This window comes from Simochromis diagramma, unplaced genomic scaffold (assembly GCF_900408965.1).
Source record: "Simochromis diagramma unplaced genomic scaffold, fSimDia1.1 OVJJ01000453.1, whole genome shotgun sequence".
Taxonomy (NCBI): Eukaryota; Metazoa; Chordata; class Actinopteri; order Cichliformes; family Cichlidae; genus Simochromis; species Simochromis diagramma.
The window spans coordinates 94,517-109,971 of record NW_024387471.1 but is presented as its reverse complement, the minus strand read 5'-3'; the positions used below and the strand labels follow the sequence as shown (position 1 = coordinate 109,971).

The 15,455-nt window shown below is 42.0% G+C and overlaps 1 protein-coding gene across 3 annotated transcripts in view; it reads right to left on the bottom strand.

Annotated features, from left to right (window-relative positions):
* Positions 1–442: 442 nt before the first annotated feature.
* tmtc1 (transmembrane O-mannosyltransferase targeting cadherins 1) overlaps positions 443–15,455 on the bottom strand; it is a 90,494-nt gene continuing 75,481 nt past the window's right edge. For all 3 annotated transcript variants that reach the window (XM_040015028.1, XM_040015026.1, XM_040015027.1), the window contains 3 exons: positions 12,058–12,180; positions 3,087–3,164; positions 443–2,532 (listed from right to left, as the gene is read on the bottom strand). In XM_040015028.1, the coding sequence (XP_039870962.1) occupies positions 2,407–2,532; positions 3,087–3,164; positions 12,058–12,180 (327 nt within the window). In that variant the 3' untranslated portion in view covers positions 443–2,406. The remainder of the gene's footprint in view (positions 2,533–3,086; positions 3,165–12,057; positions 12,181–15,455) is intronic.

The window sequence follows — 15,455 nt, the reverse complement described above, 5'->3', positions numbered from 1 at the left end:
CCCGGGGCCTCCTCCCGGTGGGACATGCCTGGAACACCTCATCCAGGAGGCACCCAGGGGGCATCCTTGTCAGATGCCCGAACCACCTCAGCTGGCTCCTTTCGATGTGGAGGAGCAGCGGCTCTACTCTGAGCCCCTCCCGGATGGCCGAACTTCTCACCCTATCTCTAAGGGAGAGGCCAGCCACCCTTCGGAGGAAGCTCATTTCTGCCGCTTGTATCCGCGATCTCGTTCTTTCGGTCACTACCCACAGCTCGTGACCATAGGTGAGGGTAGGGACGTAGATCGACCGGTAAATTGAGAGCTTCGCTTTTACACTCAGCTCCCTCTTCACCACGACGGACCGGTGCAGCGTCCGCATTACTGCAGCCCCAATCCGTCTACTGAGAATATTTCATGTTTTTTTCTTAGACATTTAAAAGAAGAACAACTCCAAACACCATTTAATAAAAGATATATTTTATTTTCTTGGTGCAACCCAGTCACTGCACTAGTCACTTCACTTTCATCTCATTGGCATTCCACAATAAAATTCACTCGAGAGAATCAATAAAACCACAATGATCAGCGAAACAGCATTCCTCAGAGGTTATGTTGCACATGAACCCATAAGTTGGAGCTCCACACAGGAGCCGACACATTAGCTTATTCTACTTGCTGAAGACTTGTGACATCAGGCTGTTTATTCTAGCTTCTGCCATAAGTGGAGATCAGATAAATATGATTTAGGTAATCTAGAGAGGAAGCAGCTGTTACCAGAATAATGACATTTTAAGAGAGCTTTACACATATATTCATTTAAATATCCCAGCAGAGTGGGATCCAAATGAATCTGTCCTTATTTCCCATTGGGTTATACAAATATAAACTCCACTTACTTTGCAGATCTTTAAATAACCTTCTTTAGTTAATATAGTTACTGATTTAATCATGAGGCCCAAGAATGGAGCTCAAGTATGATAGCGGTGTGCGTTGCTTATCTTAGCTGAAAAAACATTATAGACAGAGGCAATCTGATGTCTGTAATGAACTCATTTAAATTTTTATTCACCATCTGATGTTTGCTCATTTTCAATTAGAGTTTGGAAATTTTATTTTCTAAAAATGTAAAGTTAAAAGTCTGAGGACAGACAATGCTGCAAACAAGACAGCGTAACACTGCCTGTGTGATTTTTGATGATGGACACAATGTGTCAGAGAATACAATCATATCATTGTTACACTTATACCACTGAACAATGTACAAGGAACCAGTCAAGCCAAAACTTCCTTCTGCTGCAGAGAAGTTCAGAGTTAGCAGTCTGAAAGTCCCCAGCTGCTGGAGGGCAGGAGCCATAAACTGTAACAGCAGAAATGGGACTACTTTTGTGTCCCGTGGATACAATATCAGAGCATCAAGACACTGTTTCAGCAAAGAGCTCCTCTGCTGAATTTCAGAGTTGCTCAGAGTTAAATGTGCCTGATTGATTCCAACTCCAAAGCCACATTGTACTACCACTCATTTTAAAATAATAAGTAATCAATAAAAACTTTGCTGAGACGCTTCATTTTGAATTGATAAAGAACAACAATCCAAATGACAGCACGTTCCAAGAGTTTGTGTGAGTTTGTTTGCTGTGATACTGACGGAGATGGAAATCATTGCTGGCTGGGATTTGGAATTTTCAGAAGCTGGAAGTTACCAACATCATAAATGTTTGGCTCTGAGGCTTACCAACAGTTAGGTTACACTTGGTCTTGATTTGAGATTTGTCTTCAATATTAATTCATGCAAAAGCATAAAAATAATCGATACACCTCCGTTTATGGGCATTCATTCACAAAAATGTCTTTGTGTGAAGTGTAGGTGTCTTATGTCAGGTTGGGACATGGTTTGTTTGCATGAAACAGTGGGCTCTGATGTTCTCCGTGTCCATGAGCTGAAAGAACCCCAAAGCAAACAGGTGACTTCTGAACCTACATCATTTTATTATTCATACCTTAGGGTCAGGAAAATACCTGCCCACTCGTTCCCTTCATTAAATCTGCACACTTTTATTGCATTAATGTAAATATGTGAATCATTTTCAAAGGCAGAGCACAGAGCTCAGGAAGATCTCTGATTAAGTGCCTTAAAGAAAATGAAACGCAAATGTTGAAAACAGATATGCATGTTGAAGAAAAGCTGATGCAGGCTGGTAATGCACAGAGCTCTTACCAGCTTCTCTTTGTATCCTTCAGGAAAGGCTTTGGGCCTATAGTTGGGGGCCAGTCTCTTTGAAGGCCTGAGAGGTTCACCCTACTTCTTTTCTCTCCTACACGCAGCCCATCGTCGTAACAGACTAAGTTTATTCAACAGTCTTAATGAGTGGTGTTTGGGCTCCAGAGCAAGTGTTTGTCCCACTGTGTCGTGTCACTGGCACCAGTCTACACAGCCCCTGTCAGTCTCCTCTCCAGTCGGTCCAGCTTGGCAAGGTTTTCCTTCAGAAGTTTGGAACCTGGACTGAGAAGGAGGGCGCGTTGGTAGTACATCCTGGCAGCTGCATAATCTCCCTAAACAAACACACACATATTACAAATCTGATTTCACATTAGATCTGCCTGCTGCCGCTGAGCTCTGCCATTAGGTTGAGGTCATTTTGAGTTGGGTTTAAATCTGCCTGACCTGGATCAAAATCACAGCACAACACGACACTGTTTTTACTAGCAGCTTATGTGTAGTTCAGCTTCACAGCTGTTGCACATGTTTCCATGACCTTTTTGAGACAGAAGGGGGTGAGTGATCACCATGAATGGGGTGAAATAAATGGACGTGCGGTTTGGGCTCAAACCGGTGGATGGGTCCAACAAGGCCCATTTCCCAAGGACAGCTGTTGGTTTCTGTCAGCCTCTAACATGGTTTCTGTAGTGGAAGACTTGGGCAGTACGAGCCAGCAGACATCTTGGGCAACCACCCCAGTAGTGATTTAGAGAGTGAGGTAGAGTGGACAGAACTTTATATAGCACAAACATCACAGTACATGCTGATGCTCGCAGATGTCGGACACATGTAAAGTTTGTCAGGAGTGTTCAGTTGTATTGTCAGATTTTAAATGTGTCTTTTCTACCTTGATGTGCTGAATTCCTCCCATGTTCATCCAGGCCTGTGATTGGTCTGGTTTGAGCTCAACAGCGAGCTTGTAACTCTGGTGATAGAGAAGAGGACTCAGTTATCTCTGGGGGCAAATCTCAGGTAAACACATATTATTTTGTTATAATGCAACCAGGTACAAACCTTGCAGCTTTGTACCTGGTTGCTTCAGTTGCTTTCTGAAAATTACTCAAAGGCTCACTGGTAAATTTACCAACTGATAGCAGCAGCTACAACTCTGGGTTTTCCATTCACAACATTTTTAACAGCAGAAGTGGGACCGGACTCAATATGTCTTGATGCATGCTCAATCATCCAGGTGAGTAAATCCCAAACGGTCGACTCTGTTCATCTAGACCGTCCAGATGAACAGAATCGACCAGACTTAATAGTTAGTTGGTCAGCTGGTGTAGGTTGCGGTTACACCTAAGCCACATAACCCACAGCAACACATGCTAAAGGTTCACTACTGGGTTCAGATCTGGAGAGTTGGGCTCCTGAACTTCTCTGAACTCAATTTGTAAGATCTGACCATTCAAAAAAGACACAAATTTTGATGGAGCGCTGTAATCAAATCTCTGCCATTGGTTTCAATAACTTATTGAGTCCAGTTTGACTCCATGACATTATCTGGCTAGAAGAGACCTTTAGAGATGGTCATGAAGGGATCCATATGGTCAGAAACAACACTCATCAGTCAGGAAGACAAACACGTTTTAACTATAATTTGTGACATATCACATGATATGCCAACCTTTATACCATTTTATAAAGTGTTGTTGTATTTAGGTGATTATGTTTCAGCTCGGCAGCATCCTGGAGATCCTGTGACTTCAGTTCAATTCAATTCAATTTATTTATACAGATCACAACAACAGTAGCCTCAAAGCGCTTTATATTGTACAGTAGATCGTACAATAATAGATTCAGAGAAAAACCCAACAATCATATGACCCCCTATGAGCAAGCACTTTGGTGACAGTGGGAAGGAAAAACTCCCTTTTAACAGGAAGAAACCTCCAGCAGAACCAGGCTCAGGGAGGGGCGGGGCCATCTGCTGTGATTGGTTGGGGAGAGAGAAGGAAGACAGGATAAAGACATGCTGTGGAAGAGAGACAGAGGTTAATAACAGATATGATTCAATGCAGAGAGGTCTGTTAACACATAGTGAGTGAGAAAGGTGACTGAAGAAGAAACACCCAGTGCATCATGGGAATCCCCGGCAGCCTACGTCTATTGCAGCATAACTAAGGGAGGATTCAGGGTCACCTGGTCCAGCCCTAACTATATGCTTTAGCAAAAAGGAAAGTTTGAAGCCTAATCTTGAAAGTAGAGATAGTGTCTGTCTCCTGAATCCAAACTGGAAGCTGGTTCCACAGAAGAGGGGCCTGAAAACTGAAGGCTCTGCCTCCCATTCTACTTTTAAATACTCTAGGAACAACAAGTAGGCCTGCAGTGTGAGAGCGAAGTGCTCTAATAGGGTGTTATGGTACTACAAGGTCATTAAGATAAGATGGGGCCTTCAGTTTTAGAATACAACAGGCAGTAAGAGATTAAAATTATAATATTATAAACCAGTGCGTTTGATTGAAAGTGTAAAATTCAAACTGCTTCTCAGGCTGTTAGCCTCACATTGGCTTCTTTAGACACTGTGCTGATGCTGTGAAATAAAACATCCCACGTGGACAGACATGGCCTTCTTTGAAGCTTCAGTGACCTCAGATGACCCCCACCCCTGTTTCTTCCAGTCTCTTTTTCAGTCCATCAGCGTTTCTGGCAGAATCATCAGTCTCTTGCAGTTCTGTTTGCTTTCTCTCCTCTCAAGCCTCCTCAGAAAGTCATTTCAAGTTTCCTGTATCCTCCACAAATTTCCTTTGCAGATTGCATCTCAACCATCGGTCTCGGATGACTTCTTGTGAGTGTGCCAGCAATTCTGAATGGGTGGAACTTCCACAGTGGGAGGAAGGCCAGCAGGCAGGGACAAGCCTGCCTGACTTTAATCACATTAATGACCTGATTCCTTTCAGTTCACTTTCTGCTGAATTTCCAGAGATTGCTCAACTTTACAAAAACAAGAACAAAAAAACGAAACCTCGATGTATACCCGAGTTCAACGCTATGTTCACTCCAAAGAAGACTCCATCTTTCTCTGTGTCATCTCTGTTGATGTGTGGCATGTGCAATAAATATATGATGCCAAGAGAGATCAGAGGAAAGACACAGGAGAGCCTGATGAATCTGCACTTAATAACTGAGGAAATTAAGCAAAAATAACAGCAAAAAAACCTCTTGAATGACTTTGGGCGGACCGTGCATGGTACCGTGCACCTTTGTTGTGGGAGCAGTTACAAATGCTATGCACATTGTAGAGAATAAAGTTTAAGCACACAGCACAGCATATTTTGGACACAGGTTTTACATCATTCCCTACTGATAAAGATTTCCACCATTGCAATTAAATTTAAAACTACACTGATAATTAATAGATAAACAATAACAATTAAGTCACAGAAAAGTTGCTGTTTTTTCATTATCCACTCAGAAATGTCTATTTTTCACAGTGGATCCACAGCATGGGGAGAAAAGGACATTTTCTGAGCAGGATTTTTTCTGTCATTTTACACATTTATTTATTTAGGCTGGAAGATCAAAGTGCACCCGGTGGAAGTGCGGTGCAGGGGCTTTGTTGCCAGTACAACAGCAAAGCTGCTTAGAGAGAATGGGATCAGAGGACAGGCGCAACGGCAGGCTATAAGAGAACTAGCTGACACTGCTGAGAGGACCAGTCACTGGCTATGGTTAAAAAGGGCTGACATCACTTGGGCAGCTAAGGCAGTCAGCTAACCGCGAGAGAAAAGAAAATACTCCGCTCTTCTCCCCTCTGCTCTTCTTCCCTTTTTGGGAGGCAGTGGGGAGGTAGAGCGTACAGCCCGATCCGGCGGGGAGGTGTAGGAAGCCAGATCGGGCGCCCCACTTCCGGCTCTCCTCTCTGCTCTCTCCTATCTTGCTAAAATAGCAGTTTAGCCAGAGGTTAGGTTATGCTTTGTGCTGTTAGCTGCTTATTAAAAAGCACTAGTTACCATCTAGTACTGTTAGTGAATAAACCTCCTCTGTCAGAAACCTCTAAAAGCTCCCTTTTTCCTTTTACATCTCACCCTTGGTCAATATGGAACGCCAGGACTGCCATAATGAATTAATTAAATACACCATTAAATAATTAATTAAATGTGGCAATAATGAATTAAAATCGGAAATAATTAATTACGTAAATATTTACGACACATGTAATTGATTAATTATTGACACATTTAATTAATTATTGACATATTTAATTATTAACATATTTAATTAATTAATAACACATTTAAATAATTATTGGCAGTTTTAATTCATTATTTAATTATTTATTTATTTAATTCATTTTGGCACTTTTGTCCCCTTCATCTCTCCCCTTGAAATAATTTTATCTGTCAGCCTCACCCATCAAACTAAGTGGGCGGGGTTAACGCTGCCATGCAGCTTCTCTAACATTTGATTGGTTGCCGTGCAAAGTAAGTCAAGACAGGTCGATCCTAGATAATCGATTGCTTGTGTAGACTTGGGGCAGCCAGGTATCCCAGAATGCATTTCAAATCACAGGCAGCAATGGTGGTGGTGTAGTTTTAAAATACCCCGTTTTTCTGTCACCAACTACACTTTTAACAGTGTTTTAGCCGCGAATGTCGCGCCGTAATCTTCACACGTCTGGTCAGGTTGTCAACATAGAACACGTTTGCAAAAGTGCTCAGATGTTTTCAGAGATGTCACTCGCTCTGCTAACAGTCAGCTGACAGAGTGCACCGAGCTCACAGCCCCGGTGTTCCAGCTTAACTGTTTGTTTGTTTGTTTTTTAGTTTTTTTTTTTTTGTTTGTTTGTTTGTTTGTTTTTTTGGGGGGGGGGGTACGTTAACCGGTTTGTTTATTCCACTCTCCGTGTTCCACATGTTGCATTCGCAGATTCTCATTTTCACTGAACGATCGTCTCTTTCCGCCTGGTCTTGTGTCTCTGTGCTTCTGTAACATAAAGAACGAGCTGACATTTTTCTCACGACACCAGCGATCAGCTCAACAGGCCCTAAGTTTACCTGCATGCATCCTCCTCCTCATCTGTCAGCGGTTGTTTAACACCTGCTGCTAATTCAAGAAACACGCCCACGTTACCTGGTGATAGTCACAGTTTAACTGGGCAGCCGGTGCTCGATATAAAGCAATGTCAGCGCATTTTTCTGCACAAGATAAGTAAATATAGTGTTTTCCCCGAGCGCAGAGCTCCTGGAGCTTGTTTCCCAACAACACTTTATAGGCGAACCAGCTTCATCAGCGGCTGATGTCCGATCACCGGCACAGCTTTGAAACCTCACCTGAGTTTTAGCTCTCAGTGGTTAAACGCTGAACTTAATTCACTCAGGTTTTGTCTGTCGGGTCACGTTTACTTCGCTGTTTTATTTACAACTGAGCAAATCGGTTTGGCTGAGGTTAAAGTTACGTTTCAGAACTGCACAGTTTTACAGACGTTTAATGGTTCACATGTGTTAGACTGAACCATTCGCTTTTCTTTATCTGGTGTATTTTGGATTTAACAGTGAATTTTGAGAGTAAACTGACTTATAAAATGTTTTAAAGAAAGAGAAGAGAAGGCGCATTTCCACCGAGAGGAGCAGAGTTTGCAACACCGTGTTCATCATGCAGACTGCAACCTGGACAGAAATATTATATCATCTGTTTTTTAATAGTTATTCAACTGTATTCTAAGCACCAGCTGTCTGTTAGAATTTTTAGAGTTTACTTAACTAAAAATAAATGATAATTTGTGTGATTTGTTTTTTTCTCTTTTTTCTTTTTTTTGGTGTTTCGGTCATGTTATGTTTAGCTGTCAAAGGCTTGTTAGAAACTATGAAACACATGGTGCAGACTTCTGGATGTTAGACGAAAACTAATACTGCTCATGAATGAGACTAAAGGCAGGAAGGTGTCCTTTAAAACTAAACATGTTAATAGGACCTCCCTATTTATATCATAGTTTATGATATAGCACGTGTATTTCAGTAATAGCCTACTGATTTCAGTGTAGTGGTGAACAGTCACACAGCTCACGTGGGCGTTATCTGTGATACTCCTTAACTATAATTTATCCAAGTTAACTTCAGTTAACCATTCAGACAGTTCTTTTGCAATGACAAGCATAAACACTCATGTTGCTGGTAGGTTTCCGCTGTGCCAGCTGTTTACATTACAGCTGCTTATGCAGTAACCATGGTAACCACGGACTCTGAGCGGCTGGATCGACGGAGGTCAGACAACAATTTTACATGTATGATCTTAAAACAGGACACAGCCACTGTACGTGCTGGCCTCATATCAAATGTGAACGCAGACTGAGTCTATGTTTGACGTTTGTTTATATCTAATATCTCTCAAACATTTAAACAACAGCGAGTCTGCAGCTGAGGGAATACAAACTCAAACTGTCCGAACAGGTTTGTTAATTTTGTGATTTATTAAATGTATAACTGTTATTCTAATCTGCTGCTGAGTCTCTTACGCTGATGAAAATGCAGAAAACACAGATCACGGACACCTGTTCAACCAATCACTTTCATTCCACTTTGATCTGCGACAAACTGACGGTTCATCTCTGTTACAGTGTTGCGTTAGACTGCTATATTTTTGTGTTCTTTATGCTGTAGATTTTCACGTCTCTGGAATAGTTGGCAGTAATAAGGATGATTTTCTGTAAAATCATATTGATATGAGCCGTGACATATTCGTAGATGACAGTTAGATAGTCAGCTGGGAAACTCTGTGTTAACTCATGGAGCTGAGGATATCGTGGATATGCTGACCTCACTCCGTGGTGTACAGGGCCGTTTACCCTCATGATTAATATTCACAATAAAAATATTAGCCGAACATCATGAAGTCTGTATGTGTTTCACTTAGTTGCCTCGAACAAACTTTTGTAGAGTTTAAAGCCAGCACTTACTACATGACGGAAACACAACGTTATTTCTTATGGTTGAAAGCACCTCACAAAACTTGCAACACGCCGTAACTCACCTCAGAACGTTAGCACGTCGGAGCATAGCATGTGGAGCTTCGCTAGCAACCCGGCATTTCATCTCCGACAAAGTTATCCCGAGAGAAGTAAAGCAAGTGTGTAAGTCCATCTCTGAATGTTTGTAAAGCATTCCTGCTTTAAGCTTAACGAGCGACTGCCTCTCGCTCTCCGGCTGCTACTTCAATCATGAAACTGCTTAACGATCAGCTGATCGGCTTTTCTGTCGTGACTCCGTCTCTCTTGTTTGCTTTTGGCCCACTTTGCACCAGAAAGAGGAAACCAGCGGCTGAACAACAGCAGCACGTTTAAGCTTGATCAGCTGTTGTTAGAATTTATTTAATATTACTTTCTACTCGAGGATCTTTTTCTACGTAGCTGACGCTGGTAACTGTGCAGGGGCGGATCTAGCAAAGTTTAGCCAGGGGGGGCCGATAGGGCATTAACAGGGAAAAGGGGGCACAAAGACATACTTTTCTTTCTTATTCTCATTTAAAATGTCTCGCTTTTAATTATTTAATATTTATCTGAATCTTACACCCAAAGTTTTAATCTGATGTAAAATGTATAGAAGTCCATTACTGCATATAGTAACTGTTAAGTCTAATATACCCTAGTAAGCTATAGTACTTTTTCCTTTGGGAAGGTACCATCTGTGCAGTCTGCAATTTTGTTGAAGAAAGATGTTGAATCTATTTAATATTTCTTGAAAAATAATTGATTTCTGTGCATTTTTTTTCACACTGCATCAAATTAAGGTTGATTACGTCGATTAAGCATCATGAGGTGGAGCGTGAGGGGTGGTTCCCTATTTTTTATTTATTTATTTTTATTGTTGCTGGGAGTTGGAACCCTATTAGTTAGGTTGCTTAATATTTATGCTAAGTACTCTTTAAAATACCAGAATAGGGAGGATGGTGTAGGTTTAAGTTTATCAGATTGATCAGTATTGCTGAACTATGAAATATTTTTTTTGCATACAGGTATTAACAGAATGCTTTAGTGTAGTTGTTGTTTTAAACTTGAGTATGAACTTATACAAAATGCCGCAAGACTATTTAAAAAAACATTTTTGTTGATTAAAAAACCACTATATCTGATTCCTATCGGTATCGGCAGATAATCCAAATTTATGATTACTCGGTATGGTATCGGCCATAAAAACGGGTCTCTCGTGCCCTCTCTAGTTTCTCAAGGCCACGTTGATTACTGAACAAAAAACCCAAAGATCAGCTGTTAATTGAATTTATTTGCTCTCTCTCCTCCTTAAACATGTTTTTAATGTTAGTTATAATTCAGAATTGGCGACTGAAACACGTAGGACACATAAGAACATCAGGAAATAAAACTCCGATAAATATAACCTCAGTAAAAAAAGTCAGTGTCAGCGGGGGTTATTACAGCTGTGTACCAGGCCTGCGCTTTGTCAGTGGTAATAACAGCTCGATTGCTTGCGAGGCGAGCGGGTCTATCCCACGCTTTGCCGTGAGACTGGGCAGACATCTCCGAAATCATTGAAGCACTTTTGCAAAGAGGCTGTATCTTGACAAACCGACCAGACACATGAAGATTAAACCACTACATTCTCGGCTAAAAAAATATTAAAACGGTATTTGGTGACACACAAACAGGGTTTTTCAAAGTTCAGTTCTGTTAGCTTCCACATGCCGGTTGTTGTGTGCTAAAACCAAAGGCCACCAGGCCAAAGCAATGGTTTTGAGTCGATCAGCGTTAACCCCACCCCCTGAGTTTGATGGGTGAGGTTGACAGATAAAATGGGTGAGACCTGGTGAGACCAGAAGGAGTCAACTGTGCCAAAATGAATTAATTAAATACACCATTAAATAATTATTTAAATGTGGCAATAATTAATTAAAATGTAAAATAAATAAATAATTAATTAAATGTGTAAATAATTAATTAATTACATGTGTCGTAAATATTTATGTAATTAATTATTTCCAATTTTAATTAATTATTGCCACATTTAATTAATTATTTAATGGTGTATTTAATTAATTCATTATGGCAGTCCTGGCGTTCCATAGTGTCAACACACATTCATATGATGATGTTACCAGGCCTCTGGAGAACTCAAAGACATGCTGATGAGGTCATTTAGCCATTTGAATCAGCTGTGTTGGACCAAGGACACATCTAAAACCTGCAGGACACCGGCCCTCGATTCGCCACCCCTGCTGTAGTGGGAGGAAAAACACTCTACAAGACAACTTGATTTCGCTTTGATTTGTGAGTCTAAAAAACAGTTTTGCTGATCAAATTTAGTGATTTGTTGTAAATATCTTGAGAAGATTAGCCCAGACCAGAAAAATACTTTGTTTAAAAGTAAAAGTGACTGAGTTAGCATTAAGCACAGTTGCAGACCATGTAATTTTGTACCTGGCATCGTTTCTTACATTCAGGGTTCATACACCTTTTTCGGGGTCAAATTCAAGCACTTTTTAAGGACTTCCAGCTTTTCCAGCCCCCCCCCCCAAAAAAAAGAATGCATGTTTCAATTCGCATCACCTCAGTAAGACCATATGAAAAGATAGTTATTTGTGGTGAATGAAATACAGTTACACTTTCCAGCACTTTTAAGCACCACATCTTGAATTCAAGCACTTTTCAAAACCTTGAAAAGACAACATTAAAATTCAAGCATTTTCAAGGATTTCAAACACCCATACGAACCCTGTACATTACTGTTTGCATCACAGAATCAAACAAAGACAGAGAGTCATCATTAGCAGCTACAGAAAATCCATGTTGCTTACAGGAAGAAAAAGAGAGAAAAATATGAGAGGGGAAAGATGATAAGTCTGTGTGTGACAGAGAGTGCAGATTGTAGTACCTCAAAGGCTCGGTCCAGCTGGTTCATCTCTCTGAGCTGGTTCCCTTTGGAAAAATATAGCTCTGCTCTCACTGTCAGGTCACTGGGATTCTGCTGCAGGGCCTTGTCCAAAGCCTCCAGAGCCTGGAACACACACACACACACACACACACACACATATAAACTGCAGGTGAACAGACCTGTCGAACTCTACATGCTAGTCTGACTGTATGTGTGTGTAGGCTCTCAGTCAAATGTGGTAGTCTAAGGAGCTTGGAAAGAAAAACATCTGGACATCTTCAAGTTTCTTGAAGATGTTTGATGCAAGATGTTAGTGGGGATTAAAGTGCTCGGAAGGGGATCTCAAAACTGCATTGTAGGAGGCACTTGGTGTTGTAAGCCACCCCCTCTGTTCAAACATAGTCAATCACACTCCTTTTTTAAACCATGTGAACATTGGCATCCTTGAAAGAGTGACCGTTATCCTTTAAATGCAGACGTAGAGGTCTGAGCACTGCTCACTGCATTACACAGCACACTCTGTTTCTGTTTGGGCTTGCTTTATGTGTGTGTTCCCTTTCTTTCCCTTCTGGCTTAGAGGGAACATTTTCTTCCCGGTGTTGTAGGGTCCTGATTACTCCAAGTTTGTGTTCCAGAGGATGGTGGGAGTCAAAGAGGAGATACTGGTCTGTGTGTGTTGGCTTCAGGTAAACGTCAATGTTGAGGTTTCCATGAACAGTGAAGGCATCAAAATTTTTAAGAAAGTGCTATTACTATTTTGCTTGTAAATTAATAACTTCACCTGCAGTTTCTCAGTTCTTCTTTCTTGCTTGTTAAGAGAAATCTAGTCTTATCTAAGCTTGAACAAGTGCATTAGTATCAGGTTCAATGTCTGAGGTGAAAACGTTAAGTATAATCACAACAGCAAATGCAGGATCCGACTCCCATTCTGCCCATTCTGCATCTGAGAACTTCTCCCTCTCAGATCTGGACAACCATCAGTTGTAACAGCTGCCAGTTTGTCCCATTTCAGTCCAAGTCTATTCAGGCCTATCCGGTCACTTCCTTTAACTACTTACTTTCTGTCACAGTGCCTTTCATTGATTGCATTGCTGCTAGCTCTCCTGTAATCACAAACTTTGTCATTATCCTACTTACAAAAACTAATCAGCGGGCTGTGACATCACAGCTCTAGTCCAGAGCCAGGGAGAAAATGTCAAAATTGCTTGTTTATTAACTGAAGCTCCAGATCCGTCCGTCCATTCAGGGCCAGATGGTGAATTTGAAAACATTCTCAAATGCTTCTTTTTTGTTTTTGCTTTGTTTTTTTAAATCAGTGTATATTAACATGGCAGAGTCTACCAACGACTCTTTGATAAACTCTCTATGAGAGAAAATGTTACTGTTATGGTAAATGGTAAATGGCCTGTATTTGTATAGCGCTTTTCTAGTCCCTAAGGACTAAAAGCGCTTTACACGTTCAGTCATCCACCCATTCACGCACACATCCACACACTGGTGATGGCAGCTACATTGTAGCCACAGCCACCCTGGGGCGCACTGACAGAGGCGAGGCTGCCGGACACTGGCGCCACCGGGCCCTCTGACCACCACCAGTAGGCAACGGGTGAAGTGTCTTACCCAAGGACACAACGACCGAGACTGTCGGAGCCGGGGCTCGAACCGGCAACCTTCCGATTACAAGACGAACTGCCAACTCTTGAGCCACGATCGCCTGTTATTTTGGGGCAGATTTTTGTAAGAAATTACAACTGAATCCTAATTTCCCATTGGCCTCATGGGATGGTCAGGGAGATGAGGATGATTTAGAATGCATAACAGCGTCTTACCCATATGTTAGGAGGTTTTTCTCCTACACATACACATCTACATACATATAAACTTACATTCAGTCTTGTACTGTATATAAATAAGATTCTCTACCACCTTGGTTTGTGCAAGGCATACATTCATGTATCATCATTCAACACACGAATCATTACACTCCAGACTTGACTGATTGGTAAGATGTGCCGAAGGAGTGGCTGTTGCTGGGTTGTCTGCCAGACTGGAGGAGTCTTCCCAGCACCTCCAGTCTACATGTAGGGATGGGTACCGGTAAATGGTAGTAACCAGACCGAAAAGCAGCGCACATTTCGGTGCTTTATTTCGGTGGTTCTTTTTTTTCCCCCCTGAGATGTCATACACTTTGGATTCTAGCCAATCATTTTACCTTTCCAAGGATAGTAGGCGGGCCCAGGTACATACGTTCTTTTAGAGCAGAGCTACAGATTAAAAATGCCCAAGGCGAAGTGGTCAAAAGTCTGGCTGTACTTCACAGCAAAAGATGCAAACTCAGCAGCAACAAGTGCTTTAAGGTGATACTGTGCAAAGGAGGTAACACCTCGAATCTGATGAAACGCCTGGCGACGCATAGCGTTTTTTTAAAAGCCGAGAAATGTGCTGTGTTTGATAGCTTGCTGTGAGACCTCACACCGAGCACATCTACTGCGGGTGTGGTGCCTGTTATCGGACCCGGAGTTAGCAACATCCCCCAAGAACCCGAAGAGGAGAGTCCTGGCCCCTAGCCCTGCCAGTGTAGCAGAAATGATGACAGATGATGATGGCAGCAGCAGCCGTTCTTCTCTGCGTGTGTAGCTTAATGTTGTTCGTGTGTAATTTACGCTGAGTAGGCTAACCACGTTATTACATTAATGCATGTAAGGTGAACTAGCAAACGTCATCATAGCTACATGCGGCTGCCTTTTTGTTTGATGGCAGGTACTCCTTTCACCCTGGCCAAAAATGACCAAAGAAAAAGTGGAAAACAGCTAAACATGAGAGGTTTTTGGACAAAGTTTGTGTTTTTTCCATTGTTTAAGCACTGCTTCCAGACAAGAGTGATACCATATATACCCTATAGCTGCAGAAAAGGCTAACATTGTTATCTTTTTACAAAAAAACAGCTACACATGAGAGGTTTTTGGACAAAGTTTGTGTTCTCCATTCTTTAAGCACCGGTTCGAGCACCGTTTAAGCACCGGCACAGTTTCAAAAGTACCGGTTTGGCACCGGTATCGGATAAAACCTAAACAATACCTAACCCTATCTACATGTCAAAGAATTCTTAGGCAAGATACCAATGCATCCTTGCAGGAGTCCACTCTGCAGGTGGGGGAGAGACATAGGAAAGGTGGAGAATAAACTTAACCTGGGTGTCTGTTGTCTTGTGTAGTATGGGAGACGATTGAATGTTGGGGTGGGTACAGTTTCCTCTGCGGTGGGGTAGGGTGGGCTGCCCCGGGTCCTGTGGGGCTTGGCAGTGCTACCATAGGCCCCGGTCTGGATGGACCTGGGCTCCCTTGCCTTGGTGGGCACCAGAGGACGGGGGTGCCTACTGGGGCCAGCGGGGGAGCTGG